This window comes from Lissotriton helveticus, chromosome 10, assembly GCF_964261635.1.
Source record: "Lissotriton helveticus chromosome 10, aLisHel1.1, whole genome shotgun sequence".
NCBI lineage: Eukaryota > Metazoa > Chordata > Amphibia > Caudata > Salamandridae > Lissotriton > Lissotriton helveticus.
This window is the reverse complement of record NC_136071.1, coordinates 128,679,591-128,698,990: the sequence shown is the minus strand read 5'-3', so window position 1 is coordinate 128,698,990 and position 19,400 is coordinate 128,679,591. Positions and strand designations below refer to the sequence as shown.

The following is a 19,400-nucleotide window of genomic DNA, read 5'->3' as shown; positions in this document are numbered from 1 at the left end:
ATTTACGAAAACGTGACCACGTGTAGGTGCTGTTTGACGTTCCTGAAAGCTCTGAAACGAATTATAAAACTTGACCGTACACAGTTCCGTGTTTTTTTTATTAGATCTTTATTTACTTTTCACAATTTAATGCAACTCAGAAAAAAATAGCATTTCTGTGCAGTGATAAAAGTATATAAATCTGCACTGCCATTACTATTAATTCACCTTATAAATCACGATAATGGTGAGGGAAAGTACAATATAAAGCAAGGAAAGACCATATAGCTACTAACCTTACAGTAACCCCCAAACAGCTTCGCCCATTCAGTCATATTACCACGAGACAGTCCCAACCTCCAGGCAAGTATCTAAGTGCAGCCCAGTAGTGGTGGAAAGTCCAGGTAGATTAGACTTGTGCTGTACATCATCACATATTGCTACGTGTAAAATCTGGACTCGGACGACAGGTAATTTAAGTGTCTCAATGCGTGCAGAGGTGCGCGCCCCTGGGCGGCCGCCAGGGGGCGCCCTCCGAGCACCAGCAGCCCGAGGGCTCCAGGAATGCGGAACCAGAGCAGAGCCGGTGCTTGCAAGCAGTGAGCTGCACTTTGAATGGCTGAGGAGGAGGGCTCCGGCTGGGATACACTCCGGAGCTGCAGGTAATGCCGCGCCGCCCGCGATGAGAGAGGAGCCCGCCGCCTGCCCTCAGCCCCTGCGCCCAGAGTCCGCCCGGAGGTAGGAGGCACCGGAGAGGGGAGCGGGGCACCTCCAGCCGCCCGCGGGCACCATGGCAGAGGAGAGGAACAAGAGAGCCCTGCAGGAGCTCATCCAGAGGCCGGGGAACAGCGTGTGCGCCGACTGCCAGGCCCCCGGTAAGTCACCCGCTCCCGGCGTGCCCGCCTGGGTCGTCCTGACTGTGTGATCTGCGGCTCCTGTCTGGGCGTGTCCTGCGGATGACTGAGTGAGCTGCCACTGTCTGGGGGGATCCCGCTGCACCTGCCCGGGTGTGTGCCCTGCTCTGCCCGGCCTTATGTCCCACCGATGTCCCTGTGGTGTGCTTGTCCTGGCACGACCCCTGTGGGTGCTTCTAGGGAGCGGGCACCCTGCGTCCTCCTCTTCCGTCTTTCCTGGTGTTTGCTTCTTGTTCCCTTTATCTCAGGGTGTACTGCTGCCTCGATCTTTTCCTCCTCTATCCTCTCTTGTCCGTCCTGTGGCTCCCTGTCGGTCTGTCCTCTTACCTCCTCCCTGTTGTCTACCTGTGAGTGTAAACCCTCCTCTGACTTGCTTCCTTTTAACTCTGTCCTCTTTGGCAGTGTGTTTTGTACGCCTCCTGCCTGCTCGTTCCTGACTCCAGACTTTGGGTTCTCATGCATTCCTCCTCATGCCCACGGTCTGTGCCCTCATGCCCGCTGTCTGTGCCCTCATGCCCGCTGTCTGTGCCCTCATGCCCGCTGTCTGTGCCCTCATGCCTCCTGTCTGTGCCCTCACTCCCGCTGTCTGTGCCCTCACGCCCCCTGTCTGTGCCCTCACACCCCCTGTCTGTGCCCTCACGCCCCCTGTCTGTGCCCTCACGCCCCCTGTCTGTGCCCTCACGCCCCCTGTCTGTGCCCTCACGCCTCCTGTCTGTGCCCTCACGCCTCCTGTCTGTGCCCTCACGCCCCCTGTCTGTGCCCTCACGCCTCCCGTATGTGGCTTCACGCCCCCTGTCTGTAAGTCTTTGCCTCCTGCCTGTGCGTTCATGCCTCCTGCCTGTGTTATTGGCTCATCATGTGTATGTCTCCATGCCTCCTGTCTGTGCCCTCATGCCTCCTGTCCTCATGCCTCCTGTCTCTGTCCTCATGCCTCCTGTCTGTGCCCTCATGCCTCCTGTCTGTGCCCTCATGCCTCCTGTCTGTGCCCTCATGCCTCCTGTCTGTGCCCTCATGCCTCCTGTCTGTGCCCTCATGCCTCCTGTCTCTGTCCGCATGCCTCCTGTCTGTGCCCTCATGTCTCCTGTCTCTGTCCTCATGCCTCCTGTCTGTGCCCTCATGCCTCCTGTCCTCAGGCCTCCTGTCTCTGTCCTCATGCCTCCTGTCTGTGCCCTCATGCCTCCTGTCTGTGCCCTCATGCCTCCTGTCTCTGTCCCCATGTCTCCTGTCTGTGCCCTCATGACTCCTGTCTGTCCTCATGCCTCCTGTCTCTGTCCTCAGGCCTCCTGTCTGTGTCCTCAGGCCTCCTGTCTGTGTCCTCATGCCTCCTGTCTCTGTCCCCATGCCTCCTGTCTCTGTCCCCATGCCTCCTGTCTGTGCCCTCATGCCTCCTGTCTGTGCCCTCATGACTCCTGTCTCTGTCCTCATGCCTCCTGTCTCTGTCCCCATGCCTCCTGTCTGTGCCCTCATGCCTCCTGTCTCTGTCCCCATGCCTCCTGTCTGTGCCCTCATGCCTCCTGTCCTCCTGTCCTCATGCCTCCTGTCTGTGCCCTCATGCCTCCTGTCTGTGCCCTCATGCCTCCTGTCTCTGTCCTCATGCCTCCTGTCTGTGCCCTCATGCCTCCTGTCTGTGCCCTCATGCCTCCTGTCTCTGTCCGCATGCCTCCTGTCTGTGCCCTCATGTCTCCTGTCTCTGTCCTCATGCCTCCTGTCTGTGCCCTCATGCCTCCTGTCCTCAGGCCTCCTGTCTCTGTCCTCATGCCTCCTGTCTGTGCCCTCATGCCTCCTGTCTCTGTCCCCATGCCTCCTGTCTGTGCCCTCATGCCTCCTGTCTGTGCCCTCATGCCTCCTGTCTCTGTCCTCATGCCTCCTGTCTGTGCCCTCATGCCTCCTGTCTGTGCCCTCATGCCTCCTGTCTGTGCCCTCATGACTCCTGTCTCTGTCCTCATGCCTCCTGTCTCTGTCTCCATGCCTCCTGTCTCTGTCCCCATGCCTCCTGTCTGTGCCCTCATGCCTCCTGTCTGTGCCCTCATGCCTCCTGTCTGTGCGCTCATGACTCCTGTCTCTGTCCTCATGCCTCCTGTCGGTGTCCTCATGACTCCTGTCTCTGTCCGCATGCCTCCTGTCTGTGCCCTCATGCCTCCTGTCCTCATGCCTCCTGTCTGTGTCCTCATGCCTCCTGGCTGTGCCCTCATGCCTCCTATCCGTATGGATCCTGTCTGTGCCCTCATGCCTCATGTCTCTGTCCTCATGCCTCCTGTCTCTTCCCTCATGCCTCCTGTCTCTTCCCTCATGCCTCCTGTCTCTGTCCCCATGCCTCCTGTCTGTGCCCTCATGCCTCATGTCTCTGTCCTCATGCCTCCTATCCGTATGGATCCTGTCTGTGCCCTCATGCCTCCTGTCTCTTCCCTCATGCCTTCTGTCTCTTCCCTCATGCCTCCTGTCTGTTCCCTCATCCTTGAAGCCGCATGTGTGGACAATCACGGCTGATGTCACTGCTGTCACTCATTGTCTATGCTGTCTATGAATCTTCTGTCTGCTCTCTCCTGCCCCCACCCCTCGTGTTCGAGTCCACGAGCTCTCGGACTGTTCCACCCCGCCTCCTGCCCGTTCTGTCTTTGTGTTAAACATAATTCGACCTGTGCCAGCAGCCCCCCCCAACCAGTGTGCCAGCAGCCCCCCAACCTGTGTGCCAGCAGCCCCCAACCTGTGTGCCAGCAGCCCCCAACCTGTGTGCCAGCAGCCCCCCAACCTGTGTGCCAGCAGCCCCCCAACCTGTGTGCCAGCAGCCCCCCAACCTGTGTGCCAGCAGCCCCCCAACCTGTGTGCCCCCAGCCCCCCACCTGTGTGCCCCAGCCCCCCTGTGTGTGCATATAGTCGGCATGTCTCGGTGCCCGGGTGCATCGGGACACTTGGCACTGCTGCAGCAGGGAGCGGTGCCGCTGCACGTCTCGGGCGGACCTTGCCCCCCGAGCGGAGGGCGTGTGTGGGTAGAGCCTGGTACCAGCCAGGACAGCCACGGGCTCCCTTTAACGGTGCCGCTCCCAGCTCCCAATAATGCCCTCTCAGCGTCTTCCTGGGGTCTGGTGGCAGCGCTGCCCGCGCCTCGCGCAGCTCCGAGATGACAATGACATCAGCCTGTGCCAGCCCCTCCCGGGCTCCCAGACGCACCCCTCCCACCACACTCGCTGCCTTTACCAATGCTTCTGCAGTCACCTTTGTTTGGGAACAATTTTGGATTTTGATTCTTTCGGTTTGGGCCTCCCACGTTCTATTTTATCTGGGATATAAGTTTATGTTCATTTGTCCTGACCTTTGACCTATGTTTTTTACCCTTTAGGCTCTGACCTTTGAATTTGAACTTGTGCTTCTAGCCAATGCCATTTGCTTTCTGTCTTCTGGTTCTGATCTGTGACAGCTGCCTGTGGATATTTTCCTTTGACCTTTGTTTTTATTGTTTAGTTTTATGACGTTTGACATCTGAGGTTGAACCTGTGATTTTGACCTTTGACATTTAGTTTCGGTCTTCTAATTTTACCTGTGATATTTATTTAAGGACATTTTATTCCGATTTTTTGCCTACTGTTCTATTCTCCAGGTTCTGATCTTTGGCAATTGTTTTTTCAATATGTGATTTTGATCATTGACTTTTGGTTTTATTCTTCTGATTTGTGTTTGAAACATTTTGGGACCAGCATTTTACTGGGACCCTTGACTCTTCTGATTCGGATCTGAGATTTGCTTAGGGTCATTTTGTTGTGACATTTGAGCTTTTGGTTGTATTATTTAGGTTTCCAACATTTGGTATTGTGCTTTGAATCAGTGGTCACGACCACTGACCTTTATTTTTATTTTATTTATTCTTACCTGTGACATTTGGTTATTGCCATCAAATTCCGACCTATGACATTTGGTTGTATACTTTTTGGTTTTTAGTTTAAATAGCACCTTTAAACGTCTTCTTCTGATGCTTGATTTTGTTATTTTGTTTTTTATTTGTGATATTTTTGTTCTTTTATTCTAGCCTATCACAATTTGCATTGGACGGTTTGTTCTGACATTTGATGTTTGGCATTTGCTTTCCAGCTGCAAAGTTTGTGGTTTTTCCCTTCAAAGCTACCATTGGCTCTCTGCTATTGGTGTTTGGTTCTGACCTGTGCCCTCAGCTGTCGGCTTTTAATTTTGCTCCTTTATGTTTGGATCCAACCAGTTGACGCTTTTCTTGGGTGTTTTGTTACAAAAGTCTGGTCCTGGCCTTCGGCATTTAAGATCTCCACCAGTCTCTCCATGCATCCATTTGAAGAAGCTGCTTTTCCCTCATCAAATGTCATTAAATGCCAGAACAAGACAATCCCTAAATACAGCGTTGGACAAAGAACAAGCATTTGCAATGCAATAGGTCTCGCATTTGCGAGAGTTTAAGCTATTGGCATTGTAAATGGCAATGCCTTTTATTTATCTGTTTTGATAATTAGCACTTAAATACAAAGCATTGTCATTTCCGATGCCAATAGCTCAAACTCTTGTAAATGTGAGACCTATTTCATTTCAAAGAAGCGGCAGACATTGTCCCAGGCTGCTTGGAAAGTGAAAGTGCCCCATGCGGACTGAATGCTGCAGGAAAGTATGTCGTGCCTGCAGTAGGAGAAACTCATTACGGAAAATAGTGCTTACAGACTAAATAAGACGTACAGAGTAACAACAGAAGTAAAAGGGCCAGTCCTCATGGGAGATTACAAATGAAGACAAGTCTGTACTAGGGAGGGACTAACAAGCCTATTAAAGAATCAGAAGCCAGCATTTGTGAAGGACAATGACACAAGCCAATAACAAAGTTGGGCGGAGAGTGGGTGGGGCTTCAAGTCCATACTCAAATACTGCATGCCTCGCAGAGCAGCACACGCGCCACCCAGGGCCGACCTAACAATTAGACAAAAGCATATATTAGGACATTGCAGACAGTGTTTAAGCTCAACACAACCCATTTCTTACATCTGTCCTGATAATCAATAGATTATTAAACATAGGAATCTGCTTTTAAAGACACTGGTCACACAGTGGGCGTACAGATGAGTTCTGGTCAGTTCTTCGTTTTTTTTTTATCTGTGGATGCTTAGGAAAATTCTTTATCTGTTCGCCTGCTGGCATAAAGTAATAATTCTAAGTGCCTTTGTCTCCTCCGGGATCAATTATTGCAATGCAGCTTACTTAGGGGTACGGGTTAAAGCGATACAGAGGCTGCCGCTGATCTAGGACACTGAGGAAAAGATACTTTTGCCCTTCACATCACCACCATATCTCTGATTGCTCTACATCAGCTTCCAGTTTGAGAACGCATTAAGTTTCAAGCCCTGTGCCGAGTGCGTAAGGCATTGCACGCACTTTCCTCCAGACTTGCTTGGTATCGTCGAACACTCAATCTTCGATCTGCAGATCTTTTTCGTCTTCAAGTTCCATCTTGCAAATGGGTACTTAGTGGTGGAAGAGCCTTCTATAGCTGCTGCTTCCCTGTTGAACGCAATGCCCCTGCTGCTACATAAGGAGTAAAGGCTTCCCAGATGCACGGCAGGCCTTTACTATACACCCAACTATACCCTCACTGACTATTATGTAACTCATGATTTTAGCTCATGTTCACTTTTTCTTGGCTCTGTGGAGCCCCTTCAAGCGTTCCCTTGAGTTGTTGCGCTTCAGAGATACAGATCCATTGCAAAGTTTTGGCCATTGTTCACACACCGTATTTCTCACCGATCCCAAGTGAACCAGGGAAGTTGGGGACAGACACATGCCCCTGTCCCAGAATTAGTAGCCATTTCATAAATCTCAAAGTGTGTGTTGTCACCGAAGGTGTGATTACGGAGGGTGAGTGGACTTCTGAAATGCAATCAGATACTACTCTACAACTTGTTGTCGGGTTTCTAAGTAATGGTTGGTGCCAGAAGAAAGACTGTTGTGATGAAATTAAAGGGTTCTGGGGTGTGAAGGACCAACTTTCCATGCTAAATGGCTTGTTAGTTAGAGGTACCAGACTAGTACCCCCAGTAAAACTTAGACCTAAGATAATTGAGTCTGCTCACTCTAGTCACATGGGTATAGCCAAGACCAAGGCGAGGGTTAGAGACACTTATTGGTGGCCAGCCATGGACACAGAAATTGAAAGATCAGTTCGTGATTGCGTACAGTGTTCTTCTAGTGATAAGATTTTGAAATGCAGAACACAACCCATGACTGTCAGGAAACAATCTGTGGGTCCGTGGGTTGATATCTCCTTAGACATTCTAGGTCCTGTCAAAGTGAATAGTCAGGATAAGTATGTCCTTGTGTGTGTAGACATGTTTTCCAGATGGCCCTTCATAAAAATTGTTTCTAGAGTTGACTCTAACTCAGTCATCTCGTTTCTAGATAACCTATTTGCTCAAGAAGGTCTACCAAGCTCAGTTCTCACTGACAATGGGGTACAGTTCACCTCTGCTCTTGTAGAAAAGTTCTTAAGTGAGAGGAGCATTGTACACAAGCGCGCCGCCGTTTATCATCCAGAAAGCAACGGCGTAGTCGAGAGATTCATTAAAGTTCTTAAGGAAGCGATGCAGTTGGCTCTTGTTTCTAAAAGTTGTTGGGAGGAAGCTTTAGAAAAGAAAGTTTGCGAATACAGATTCACTGCTCACTCTTCCACTGGGGTAACTCCATTCATCCTGTTCAAAGGTAGACCTGCCTGCACCCCTCTCAAACCTTCTTGGGTTTTAGGCAAACTTGGTCAAGCTGGTAACGCATCTGATTCTGTCTCTTGGAAAGAGAGAGAGTTGGACAAAATGATCAAAAGGAAGTGTCAGTATGATGAGAGAAAAGCTGTAAAGAAGACTGTTGTGTGTGTAGGAGATGTAGTGAGGATCAAACTACCTGAGAGGAAATTTGGGGTCTCAAAATTTAGCAAACCTATAAAAGTAATAAAGGTTTTAGGTAATGCCATCAGAACTCAAGACCATAAAGTATGGAATCTCGGCAGAGTTGTTGTCTGTCGCTCTGTTGGTCCCATTCAAGAAGCAAATCCTTCTTCCTCATTACCCTCCTCCAGAGATGCTGTGAGGAAGTCCACGAGGAAGAGACTTAGCTCTTCACGCTTAGAAGGATTTGTAACTTCCTGATTTGGCTGGCTTGTACCCTCTTTTCCCCTACCCTTCCCTGCCTATCCTATATTTATATGTCTTAGTAACATTGTTAATAGGAGGGAGGTGCTGTGGTATCCTCTACTGTAGCTATCCTCCTTGCTTGCCTCTCACCCTGTGTTCCAGCATAGAATGGTGTTGGTCAGAATCCTGTATCTTGGTTACCAGCCATTTGCTAGCTGGACTCTGGAGGATGAGGTCCTATCATTACAACCTGTAATAAACCTTTATCTGTTACAACCTCAATCAGACTCTTCTTCATTTATAAGAGGATACTACACAGTGCTTAATTTGTGCTGATGGTTGTAGTTGGCGGGCAACGTCACTCTTTTTTGGGGACCGGGACTTATTTTTCATCATTAGACTTTAACCCAGAGCAAGAGGGAGGAAGGAGTCAAAGAGAGTAGAAAATAGTCACAAAAAGTAAAAACTGGGATGAAAAAGAACATGCAAGTGTGAAATAAAGAGACAGGAAGTGTAGGGGTGGTGGAAGATAGAGGCCTGACGTAGAATCAAGAGTAGGTCTCCTTGGTATTCTGCAGCCCTGGCATTCAGCTGCACTGGCATTTGACAGTGCTAGCATTTGGCAGAACAACTTTGGTGGTGCACTTACCTTTTTTAATAAATGAACCTTTGCATAAAGTTGACAAAACTCTTTGACAATCTTTATAATGAGGGCCTCCTTAATTTTCATATTCACAAGGCTGGGCGGCAGACCTGAAAGTGTGTTTTATAATTTCTTACACCTTTACATGGAGAAACAAAACAGAGCCACATTGAGAGATGCTAGCAGAGAGGGGGAATTAGATTTGCAAGAATATTTCATGATATCATTTTCCATGACGGTGCTTTAAGCTCCTGATGGGTCAAATATATTGTCACTGTTTTGCTGTTTGGTAGGACCCAAAAAAGGATGTTTTGAGTTTGGTAACTACCTGTGTAGTTTAGTTGAGAATGTGCCTTTGTCGCTGAGCTGTAGAAGGTTACCATTGCATGACTAACCCGCTGGTAAGATTAAGCTGTCCGGTAGCCAGCCCTAGACTTCCCAGTCTTTATTTGTCTTGCGTAGTTGCCAGTGTTTGCAGCAGTTATTTGCTGTAACCAAGGTTGCCTTATCCGAAAGTATAGAGAAGGCTCGTTCGTGTAAGTTTCCAGCCCGCGACCTTTGGTCGCCATGGCCACTGGTGCAGAGTCTGTCTTCCCTTTCCATGAGATTAGAGAGTAAATAAAGATGGAAGGTGTGGTGATATTTTGCAACACTTCCTCTTTATGGAGATGTGAACATAAACTCTTCAACTAAGTGACCGTGAGTGTGCCAGCAGAACTGTCTCCCACAATCTCGAGACTATGAGGCTTCAATGAGTTTGCACATAATCATATATTGTATGATGACATTGAAGTCTCTTTGATATGTACAATTGCAGTCTTCACAATACAGGTTTCTGCATTAACAGCATACTACTTATAATATTGATCATTTATATATTGTTCATAACAATGAATTTGTTTCATGTATGTTATTCAATAGGGTTTATTACACATACTTGTACAAAGAACAGCACAGGGGTCTGCAACAGTAAATGTTAAAAAAACAAAAGAGCATGTTAAAAAAAAAACAGGATTAACCTAGCACAAATGTAATTTGTTTGCCCCTTTAGATGACACTAGACTAAAAAGGTGTTGTGATGATATACAAGACTTAAATTAAGAATTGATTAATGTGTATTGTTAACTGTCTAAGATGAGTTACCTATCAAGGCTTGAAGCCCTCACTTACCAGCCAGGTCACAGGTGACTTCCATCATCAAAGGACTCCTCTTCACGCCGGAGGCTTGGGCTACAACCCCGCCAACGCGAGGGAGCTCTCCTTTTAGATCATCATGCTAGTGTCACAAAGAGATCCGATGCCTTCTGTATTAAAAGCATCTTTCACAAAGGTTTAGCTATATTAAAGTAGTTTAGTACAATCAAAAATGCATTCCGTCCTCAAGATCACAAGAACCTAATAGCATAGTAACAACATTCCATGGTATTAACATTGCATTTCACAGGGGTAATTGACCCATTCAAAAAGCATGTTGGGTCTGTAGCCCATGTCATTTCCCCATATAATTCACAGGGCATAGTGTATGGCCGGTACTATTAGAATCCCATGTGTATTATAACCAAATCCATGTCCAAGATTTTTAAACAGGGATTTGAACACATGAAGAGAGCCTTTCTAAATTACAAGGCAATATCTGTCCGATTCAACTTGGCATGAATGATTCTCCATTCTCTATATTCTTTTGATGGTTTTAGGTTTTTTGATCATAATGATAGAAGAAACAAAAACAAATATCCATAGATAAACACTATTGTACAAGGTAGATTTGCCTTACACATGTTATACATAGACCAGACAGTCCCAAACTTCTAAATTATAAGTCCCTGGGAATCATCACTCCTGCTGCCATGACAATTCACTATCCTGTTGTTCTCTTTTTCTAGATTGCCTAATTTCATGCAATTTCTGAATTTGCTGACAGCCTCGTCTTAGACTTTATTGCATAGTTCATTGCACACCTTAAACCAATAAAGAGACACTGTCTAATGGTCTTGGTTGAGGTGTTGTCATTTCACCACATCACATCACCTCGACTATTGTGAATGAAATCTTAGAGAAAATTTGCCAATACGAGGGGTGTCACCTACCTACCTTACATTAATGAAAAGGCAGGTAATCTATCTCAATATTCCATTTATCAGTCTCATACTCAACTAGTTTTTAATGTTTGTAAAATACTTACCCTTTTAGACTCTGTATTACCCACCACTACACAAACACTTATCGAACGCATATCTTGCGCACCACACATCGTCTAACCATCTAACAATTGCATTTGGATGTTGGTTACTGAGGAGGAATCACTGAATAAGTTACACAAGCTGAACTGCTTGCATAATATAAAAAAAGGGTTGTATGAAACAATATTGCGGTCAACATAATGGCCTACAGATATGCAACATGGCCATAATAACCATTATAAAAACATAGTCAAGGTAAATTTAGATTTACTATAATTAACTCCACCACAATAATATTTTGGGAGTTGCTATTGGGTCACAGTCCTTCAGGAGGCTCATATTTGAACTGCAGTTTGGTGGCACAACACATAAAAAAGTTTAATCAACAATAGATTTAGCCGCATAAGAGTCATAAGTCATTTCGGGTTATATCAAGCTAGACATTTTAACCGCAAGGTTTTTTACCACAGAACTTCCAGAGGGAAGGTTTTAATGGGTAAAAATCATCATCTAATGTGCCCCAAAGTCCATTGAGTGCTTATTTTTCTGGTTCAAGGAAATTGTTGTTAAGCACTAAGTGCCGATAGAGGTGTTAACTGCACAAGCCTCCTTCTGCTGCATGTCTAGTCATCGTCGCCGCCTATTGGATGTCATGAAGCGTTGATGAGTTTCTATCTGCAGTCAGACCACTTTAGGGTAATAATGATGAATATATCTATGATGTGTGGCAGTAGCATCTAGACTCTAGAGCGAGGCGTGGACAAAGGGTGGAATGGAGTTAAGGATGACAAGCATTGGAAATGCAATAGGTCTCGCATTAGAAAAGTTGGAGTTATTGGTCTTGTAAATGACATATTTTATTTATTTGTGGGTTTTTAAAATTGCTAAATTGATGGCTTTGTCATTTACAATGCCAATAGTTATAACTTTCGCGAATGTGACACCTATAGCATTTGGAATGCAACATGTTTTGTATTTACGTGACTTAGATGGCAGCTCTGGTCATTAGGCCACATCTCTAGAGAGCAGGAGAGTGCAGCAGGGGAGAGAAGCACAGCAATGCAATAGGTCTCGCATTAGGAAAGTTTGAGCTATTGGTATTGTAAAGGACACATTTTTTATTTATGTGCTTGTTTTGAAAATAGCGAATTAATAGCTTTGTTATTTACAATGCCAATAGTTTTATCTTTCGCAAATGTGACACCTATTGTAACACAATATGTGTTGTGAGGGTGAGTGAGGGTGAGGGTGAGGGGGTTGAGGGTGAGTGAGGGTGAGGGGTTGAGGGTGAGTGAGGGTGAGGGTGAGGGGTTGAGGGTGAGTGAGGGTGAGGATGAGTGAGGGTGAGGGGTTGAGGGTGAGTGAGGGTGAGTGAGGGTGAGGGGTTGAGGGTGAGTGAGGGTGAGGGGTTGAGGGTGGGTGAGGGGTTGAGGGTGGTTGAGGGTGAGTGAGGGTGAGGGGTTGAGGGTGGGTGAGGGGTTGAGGGTGAGTGAGGGTGAGGGTGAGTGAGGGTGAGGGGTTGAGGGTGAGTGAGGGTGAGGGTGAGGTGAGTGAGTGGTTGAGGGTGAGTGAGGGTGAGTGAGGGTGAGGGTGAGTGAGGGTGAGGTGAGTGAGGGTGAGGCTGAGGGTGAGTGAGGGTGAGTGAGAGTGAGGGGTTGAGGGTGAAGGGTTGAGGGTGAGTGAGGGTGAGGGTGAGGGGTTGAGGGTGAGTGAGGGTGAGGGTGAGTGAGGGTTGAGGGTGAGTGAGGGTGAGGGTGAGGGTGAGTGAGGGTGAGGGGTTGAGGGTGAGTGAGGGTGAGGGGTTGAGGGTGAGGGTGAGGGGTGAGGGTGAGGGGTTGAGGGTGAGTGAGGGTGAGTGAGGGTGAGTGAGGGTGAGGGGTTGAGGGTGAGTGAGGGTGAGGGGTGGTCGAGGGTGAGTGAGGGTGAGTGAGGGTGAGGGTGAGTGAGGGTGAGTGAGGGTGAGGGTGAGTGAGGGTGAGTGTGAGTGAGGGTGAGGGTGAGTGAGGGTGAGTGAGGGTGAGGGTGAGTGAGGGTGAGGGTGAGGGTGAGTGAGGGTGAGGGTGAGTGAGGGTGAGGGTGAGTGAGGGTGAGGGTGAGTGAGGGTGAGTGTGAGTGAGGGTGAGGGTGAGTGAGGGTGAGGGTGAGGGTTGAGGGTGGTGAGGGTGAGGGGTTGAGGTGAGTGAGGATGAGTGAGAGTGAGGGTGAGTGAGGGTTGAGGGTGAGGGTTCAGGTGAGTGAGGGTGAGGGTGAGGGGTTGAGGGTGAGTGAGAGTGAGGGGTTGAGGGTGAGTGAGGGTGAGGGTGAGTGAGGGTGAGGGTGAGTGAGGGTGAGGGGTTGAGGGTGAGTGAGGTGAGGGTGAGGGTGAGTGAGGGTGAGGGTGAGTGAGGGTGAGTGAGGTGAGGGTGAGTGAGGGTGAGGGTGGGTGAGGGTGAGTGAGGGTGAGGGTGAGTGAGAGGGTGAGTGAGGGTGAGGGTGAGTGAGGGTGAGGGTTGAGGGTGAGTGAGGGTGAGGGGTGAGGGTGAGTGAGGGGTTGAGGGTGAGTGAGGGTGAGTGAGGGTGAGGGGTTGAGGGTGAGTGAGGTGAGGGGTTGAGGGTGAGTGAGGGTGAGTGAGGGTGAGGGTGAGGGGTTGAGGGTGAGTGAGGTGAGTGAGGGTGAGGGTGAGTGAGGGTGAGGGTGAGGGGTTGAGGGTAAGTGAGGGTGAGGGTGAGTGAGGGGTTGAGGTGAGGGTGAGGGTGAGTGAGGGTGAGGGGTTGAGGGTGAGTGAGGGTGAGGGTTGAGGGGTGAGTGAGGGTGAGGGTGGGTGAGGGTGAGTGAGGGTGAGGGGTTGAGGGTGAGTGAGGGTGAGTGAGGGTGAGGGTTGAGGGTGAGTGAGGGTGGTGTGAGTGAGGGTGAGTGAGGGGAGTGAGGGTTGAGTGAGGGTGAGGGGTTGAGGGTGAGTGAGGTTGAGGGTGAGTGAGGGTGAGGGGTTGAGGTGAGTGAGGGTGGGGTGAGTGAGGGTGAGTGAGGGTGAGGGTGAGTGAGGGTGAGGGTTGAGGGTGAGTGAGGGTGAGTGAGGGTGAGGGTGAGTGAGGGTGAGGGTGAGGGGTTGGGGTGAGTGAGGGTGAGGGGTTGAGGGTGAGTGGGGTGAGGGTGAGTGAGGGTGAGGTGAGTGAGGGTGAGGGGTGAGGGTGAGTGAGGGTGAGGTTGAGGGTGAGTGAGGGTTGAGGGTGAGGGTGATTGAGGGTGAGGGGTTGAGGTGAGTGAGGTGAGGGTGAGGGTGAGTGAGGTGTGAGGGTGAGGGTGAGTTGAGGGTGAGGGGTTGAGGTGAGTGAGGGTGAGGGTGAGGTGAGGGTGAGTGAGGGTGAGGGTGAGTGAGGGTGAGGGGTTGAGGGTGAGTGAGGGGTTGAGGGTGAGGGGTTCAGGGTGGTGAGGTGAGGGTGAGGGTTGAGGGTGAGTGAGGTGAGTGAGGTGAGTGAGGGTGAGGGTTGAGGGTGAGTGAGGGTGGTGAGGGTGAGTGAGAGTGAGGGGTTGAGGGTGAGTGAGGGTGAGTGAGGGTGAGGGTGAGTGAGGGTGAGGGTGAGGGTGAGGGTGAGTGAGGGTGAGTGAGAGTGAGGGGTTGAGGGTGAGTGAGGGTGAGGGTGAGTGAGGGTGAGTGAGGGTGAGGGTGAGGGTTGAGGGTGAGTGAGGGTGAGTGAGAGTGAGGGTGAGTGAGGGGTTGAGGGTGAGGGGTTGAGGGTGAGTGAGGGTGAGGGTGAGGGTTGAGGGTGAGTGAGGGTGAGGGTTGAGGGTGAGTGAGGGTGAGGGTGGGTGAGGGTGAGGGTGGGTGAGGTGAGTGAGGGTGAGGGTTGAGGTGAGTGAGGTGGAGTGAGGTGAGTGAGGGTGAGGGGTTGAGGGTGAGTGAGGGTGAGGGTTGAGGGTGAGTGAGGGTGAGGGGTGAGGGTGAGTGAGGGTGAGGGTGAGTGAGGGTGAGGGTGAGGGTGAGTGAGGGTGAGTGAGGGTGAGGGTGAGTGAGGGTGAGGGTGAGTGAGGGTGAGGGTGAGTGAGGGTGAGTGTGAGTGAGGGTGAGTGAGGGTGAGTGAGGGTGAGGGGTTGAGGTGAGTTGAGGGTGAGGGTTGAGGGTGAGTGAGGGTGAGGGGTTGAGGTGAGTGAGGGTGAGGGTGAGGGTTGAGGTGAGTTGAGGGTGAGGGTGAGGGGTTGAGGGTGAGTGAGGGTGAGGGTGAGTGAGGGTGAGGGTGAGGGTGAGGGTTGAGGGTGAGTGAGGGTGAGTGAGAGTGAGGGTGAGTGAGGGGTTGAGGGTGAGGGGTAGAGGGTGAGTGAGGTGAGGGGTAGAGGGTGAGTGAGGGTGAGGGGTTGAGGGTGAGTGAGGGTGAGGTGTGAGGGTGAGTGAGGGTGAGGGTGAGGGGTGAGGAGGGTGAGTGAGGGTGAGGTGAGTGATGAGGGTGAGTGAGGTGAGTGAGGGTAGAGGGTGAGTGAGGGTGAGGGTGAGTGTGGGTGAGGGTGAGTGAGGGTGAGGGTGAGTGAGGGTGAGTGAGGGTGAGTGAGGGTGAGGGGTTGAGGTGAGTGAGGGTGAGGGGTTGAGGGTGAGTGAGGGTGAGGGTGAGTGAGGTGTGAGGTGAGGGTTGAGGGTGAGTGAGGGTGAGGGTGAGTGAGGGTGAGGGGTTGAGGTGAGTGAGGGTGAGGGTGAGAGGGTGAGGGTGAGGGGTTGAGGGTGAGTGAGGGTGAGTGAGAGTGAGGGTGAGTGAGGGTTGAGGTGAGGGGTAGAGGGTGAGTGAGGGTGAGGGTAGAGGGTGAGTGAGGGTGAGGGTTGAGGGTGAGTGAGGGTGAGGGGTTGAGGGTGAGTGAGGGTGAGGGGTTGAGGGTGAGTGAGGGTGAGGTAAGGAGTGAGTGAGGGTGAGGGTGAGGGTGAGTGAGGGTGAGTGAGGGTGAGGGTGAGTGAGGGTGAGTGAGGGTGAGGGTGAGGGTGAGTGAGGGTGAGTGAGGGTGAGGGTGAGGGTGAGTGAGGGTGAGGGTGAGGGGTTGAGGGTGAGTGAGGGTGAGGGGATGAGGGTGAGTGAGGGTGAGGGTGAGGGTTGAGGGTGAGTGAGGGTGAGGGTGAGTGAGGGTGAGGGTGAGGGGTTGAGGGTTAGTGAGGTGAGGGTGAGTGAGGGTGGGGTGAGGGGTTGAGGGTGAATGAGGGTGAGTGAGGGGTTGAGGGTGAGGGGTTGAGGGTGAGTGAGGGTGAGGGTGAGGGGATGCGTGTGAGTGAGGGTGAGGGTGAGGGGTTGAGGGTGAGTGAGGGTGAGGTTGAGGGTGAGTGAGGGTGAGGGTGAGTGAGGGTGAGGGTTTGGGGTGAGTGAGGGTGAGGGTGAGTGAGGGTGAGGGTGAGCGAGGGTGAGGGTGAGCGAGGGTGAGGGTGAGTGAGGGTGAGTGAGGGTGAGGGTGAGTGAGTGAGGGTGAGTGAGGGTGAGTGAGGGTGAGGGTGAGTGAGGGTGAGGGGTTGAGGGTGAGAGAGGGTGAGGGTGAGTGAGGGTGAGGGGTTGAGGGTGAGTGAGGGTGAGGGGTTGAGGGTGAGTGAGGGTGAGGGTGAGTGAGGGTGAGTGAGGGTGAGGGTGAGTGAGGGTGAGGGTGAGGGTTGAGGGTGAGTGAGGGTGAGGGTGAGTGAGGGTGAGGGTGAGTGAGGGTGAGGGTGAGTGAGGGTGAGGGTGAGTGAGGGTGAGGGTGAGGGGTTGAGGGTGAGTGAGGGTGAGTGAGAGTGAGGGTGAGTGAGGGGTTGAGGGTGAGGGGTAGAGGGTGAGTGAGGGTGAGGGGTAGAGGGTGAGTGAGGGTGAGGGGTTGAGGGTGAGTGAGGGTGAGGGGTTGAGGGTGAGTGAGGGTGAGGGGTTGAGGGTGAGTGAGGGGTTGAGGGTGAGTGAGGGTGAGGGTGAGTGAGGGTGAGTGAGGGTGAGGGTGAGTGAGGGTGAGTGAGGGTGAGGGTGGGTGAGTGAGGGTGAGGGTGAGGGGTTGAGGGTGAGTGAGGGTGAGGGGTTGAGGGTGAGTGAGGGTGAGGGGTTGAGGGTGAGTGAGGGTGAGTGAGGGTGAGGGTGAGGGGTTGAGGGTGAGTGAGGGTGAGGGTGAGTGAGGGTGAGGGTGAGGGTGAATGAGGGTGAGTGAGGGGTTGAGGGTGAGGGGTTGAGGGTGAGTGAGGGTGAGGGTGAGGGGTTGAGGGTGAGTGAGGGTGAGGGTGAGGGGTTGAGGGTGAGTGAGGGTGAGGGTGAGTGAGGGTGGGGGTGAGTGAGGGTGAGGGGTTGGGGGTGAGTGAGGGTGAGGGTGAGTGAGGGTGAGGGTGAGCGAGGGTGAGGGTGAGCGAGGGTGAGGGGTTGGGGGTGAGTGAGGGTGAGGGTGAGCGAGGGTGAGGGTGAGCGAGGGTGAGGGTGAGTGAGGGTGAGGGTGAGTGAGGGTGAGTGAGGGTGAGGGTGAGTGAGTGAGGGTGAGTGAGGGTGAGGGTGAGTGAGGGTGAGGGTGAGTGAGGGTGAGTGAGGGTGAGGGGTTGAGGGTGAGAGAGGGTGAGGGTGAGTGAGGGTGAGGGGTTGAGGGTGAGTGAGGGTGAGGGGTTGAGGGTGAGTGAGGGTGAGGGTGAGTGAGGGTGAGGGGGTGATGGGGTTGAGGGTGAGTGAGGGTGAGGGTGAGTGAGGGTGAGGGGTTGAGGGTGAGTGAGGGTGAGGGGTTGAGGGTGAGTGAGGGTGAGGGTACATGCTTTTCACTTTCTTCAAAGGTTGTCTGTGCATCAAGGGTAGTTGACTGAACTTTAAGTATAATAATTGTACGTACTCTTCGGTGGCATTGAGCTCACACCCTCGAATGGTCTTCGGTAGTATTGTTTCCTGTAGAATTCTATTTCCTGCTTATAAAGCGCATGTCTCGGTCAGTATCAGCAAAGTGGTATGTGCATGTGAAAGTCGGAGAGTTGGAGGCGGTTAAGGAAATGCAGAACATTGGAGGCGGTTAAGGAAATGCAGAACATTCTGCAAAAGTAATGGGAAACCATTTTTATCTTGAAACTGTTTTTAACCGACAGTCTTTTATTCCTAATCATAGATGAGTGGGAGTAATACAGGGACTGGAGCAGCAGCGCCTCAGTTTGGATTTATTTATTTATTTATTTATGGATCTTGTAGAGCGCACGGCTACCTCCGTCGGAGGTGTCCCGGCGCTAAAAACTGTCAGTAGAGATAAAGAAGTATCTATCTAGGATGAGGAAAATAGCCAAGTTTTCAGGCGGCTGCGGAACAGTGTTTCAGATGAGGCAAATCTGAGGTCTAAAGGGAGGCAGTTCCAATGTTTCGCAGCCAGGACAGCGAAAGCTCTGCCACCCATTCGTGTGCGGCGAAAGCGTGGCACAACCATAAGGCGTAGGCTGTTGGAACGTAGGTCTCTCACTGAATGAGATAATGTCAGTCTCTTTCTTAAGTATTCAGGACCGGTCCCGTTAAGAGCACGGAAAGCAAGAGTAAGTGTTTTGAACTTAATCCGAGAAGCTATAGGCAGCCAGTGGAGCTTTTTACGAAACATGGATTGGTGTGGCAGGCAGGAGAAAGTCAGGAGAGGGAGGAGAGGGAGGAGGGGGAACTGCTTGCGAAATGAAATTAAAAGCGGCCGGCCGGGAAATGCTCTCGGTAGCATTCGTTTGAAGTGTGAAGCAGGGGGCGGGAGCAGCCTTTGATGTGCGGATAATTAGGGGAGGAGCAGCCAGGAGATCCAAGCTGGGGAACAGATGGCTGGCGATTTGGTGCTGTGCACGCGCATTTTAGGTCAATGCGCTTGCGCATTGACCTAAAAGCCACGGGCACAGCACCAAATCGCCACAGTTAGGTAAGCTTTGTTTAAAGCCCTATAGTCTCGCTTCTCTCAATGCGCATGCGCATTGATAGGTCACGAGACCTAATAAACTGTTAATTTTCACGTATGTGAAATGCTCTTACCTGACTTGTTACACACAATTTCATGAAATTTGCAGTGCAAATTTCACAAAAATATTTGCTCCAATTCTATGACCTCAACTATTGTGATGTGGAAAAGTGCACGTTTCTTCACTCTATTAATCTGTTCATGCACTGCTCTTCAGTTTGTAGATTAGTCAATTGTTGATGAATAGCAGGAAAAATGTGAGCAGAGATTTTATCACTTGATTAATGTCAGAACATTCCTACTAATTAATAGTCAAAGTTTAAGTATTTTTAAACCAAGCACACTTTGTATCCCGAAGAGGGTTCCTAAATCCCATGACATGTCTGCCGCTTCTAACTTAAAATGACGTGTATTTGTAAAGCACACGGTCACCCAAGGGTATCTTGGAGTTGAATAACAGATGTTTATTTTTACCCACCTCAATGGTACTCATTTTATCGACCTCATAAGGATGAAAGGCTGGGTTGACCTATCGGCATTTGAACCTGTGACCATGAGGTCGAGCACAGACCTCTACAGTGGACGCATTAGTCCACTAAGCCACCAGACCTGGCTTCTCTGTTGTTGTTGCCCCGTGAACTGGAGATATCTTGATTTACTAGAATTATGCAGCTACAAAAAAGTGTGAATTTTGCAAAAACACCTTGTACAATGTTC

General features: G+C 50.8%; 1 protein-coding gene across 1 annotated transcript in view; it reads left to right on the top strand.

Annotated features, from left to right (window-relative positions):
* The first annotated feature begins 374 nt into the window (after positions 1-374).
* Positions 375-19,400, top strand: part of ADAP1 (ArfGAP with dual PH domains 1) — a 424,297-nt gene continuing 405,271 nt past the window's right edge. The window contains exon 1 of the mRNA XM_078664923.1: positions 375-854. Within this exon, the coding sequence (XP_078521049.1) occupies positions 770-854 (85 nt within the window). The 5' untranslated portion in view covers positions 375-769. The remainder of the gene's footprint in view (positions 855-19,400) is intronic.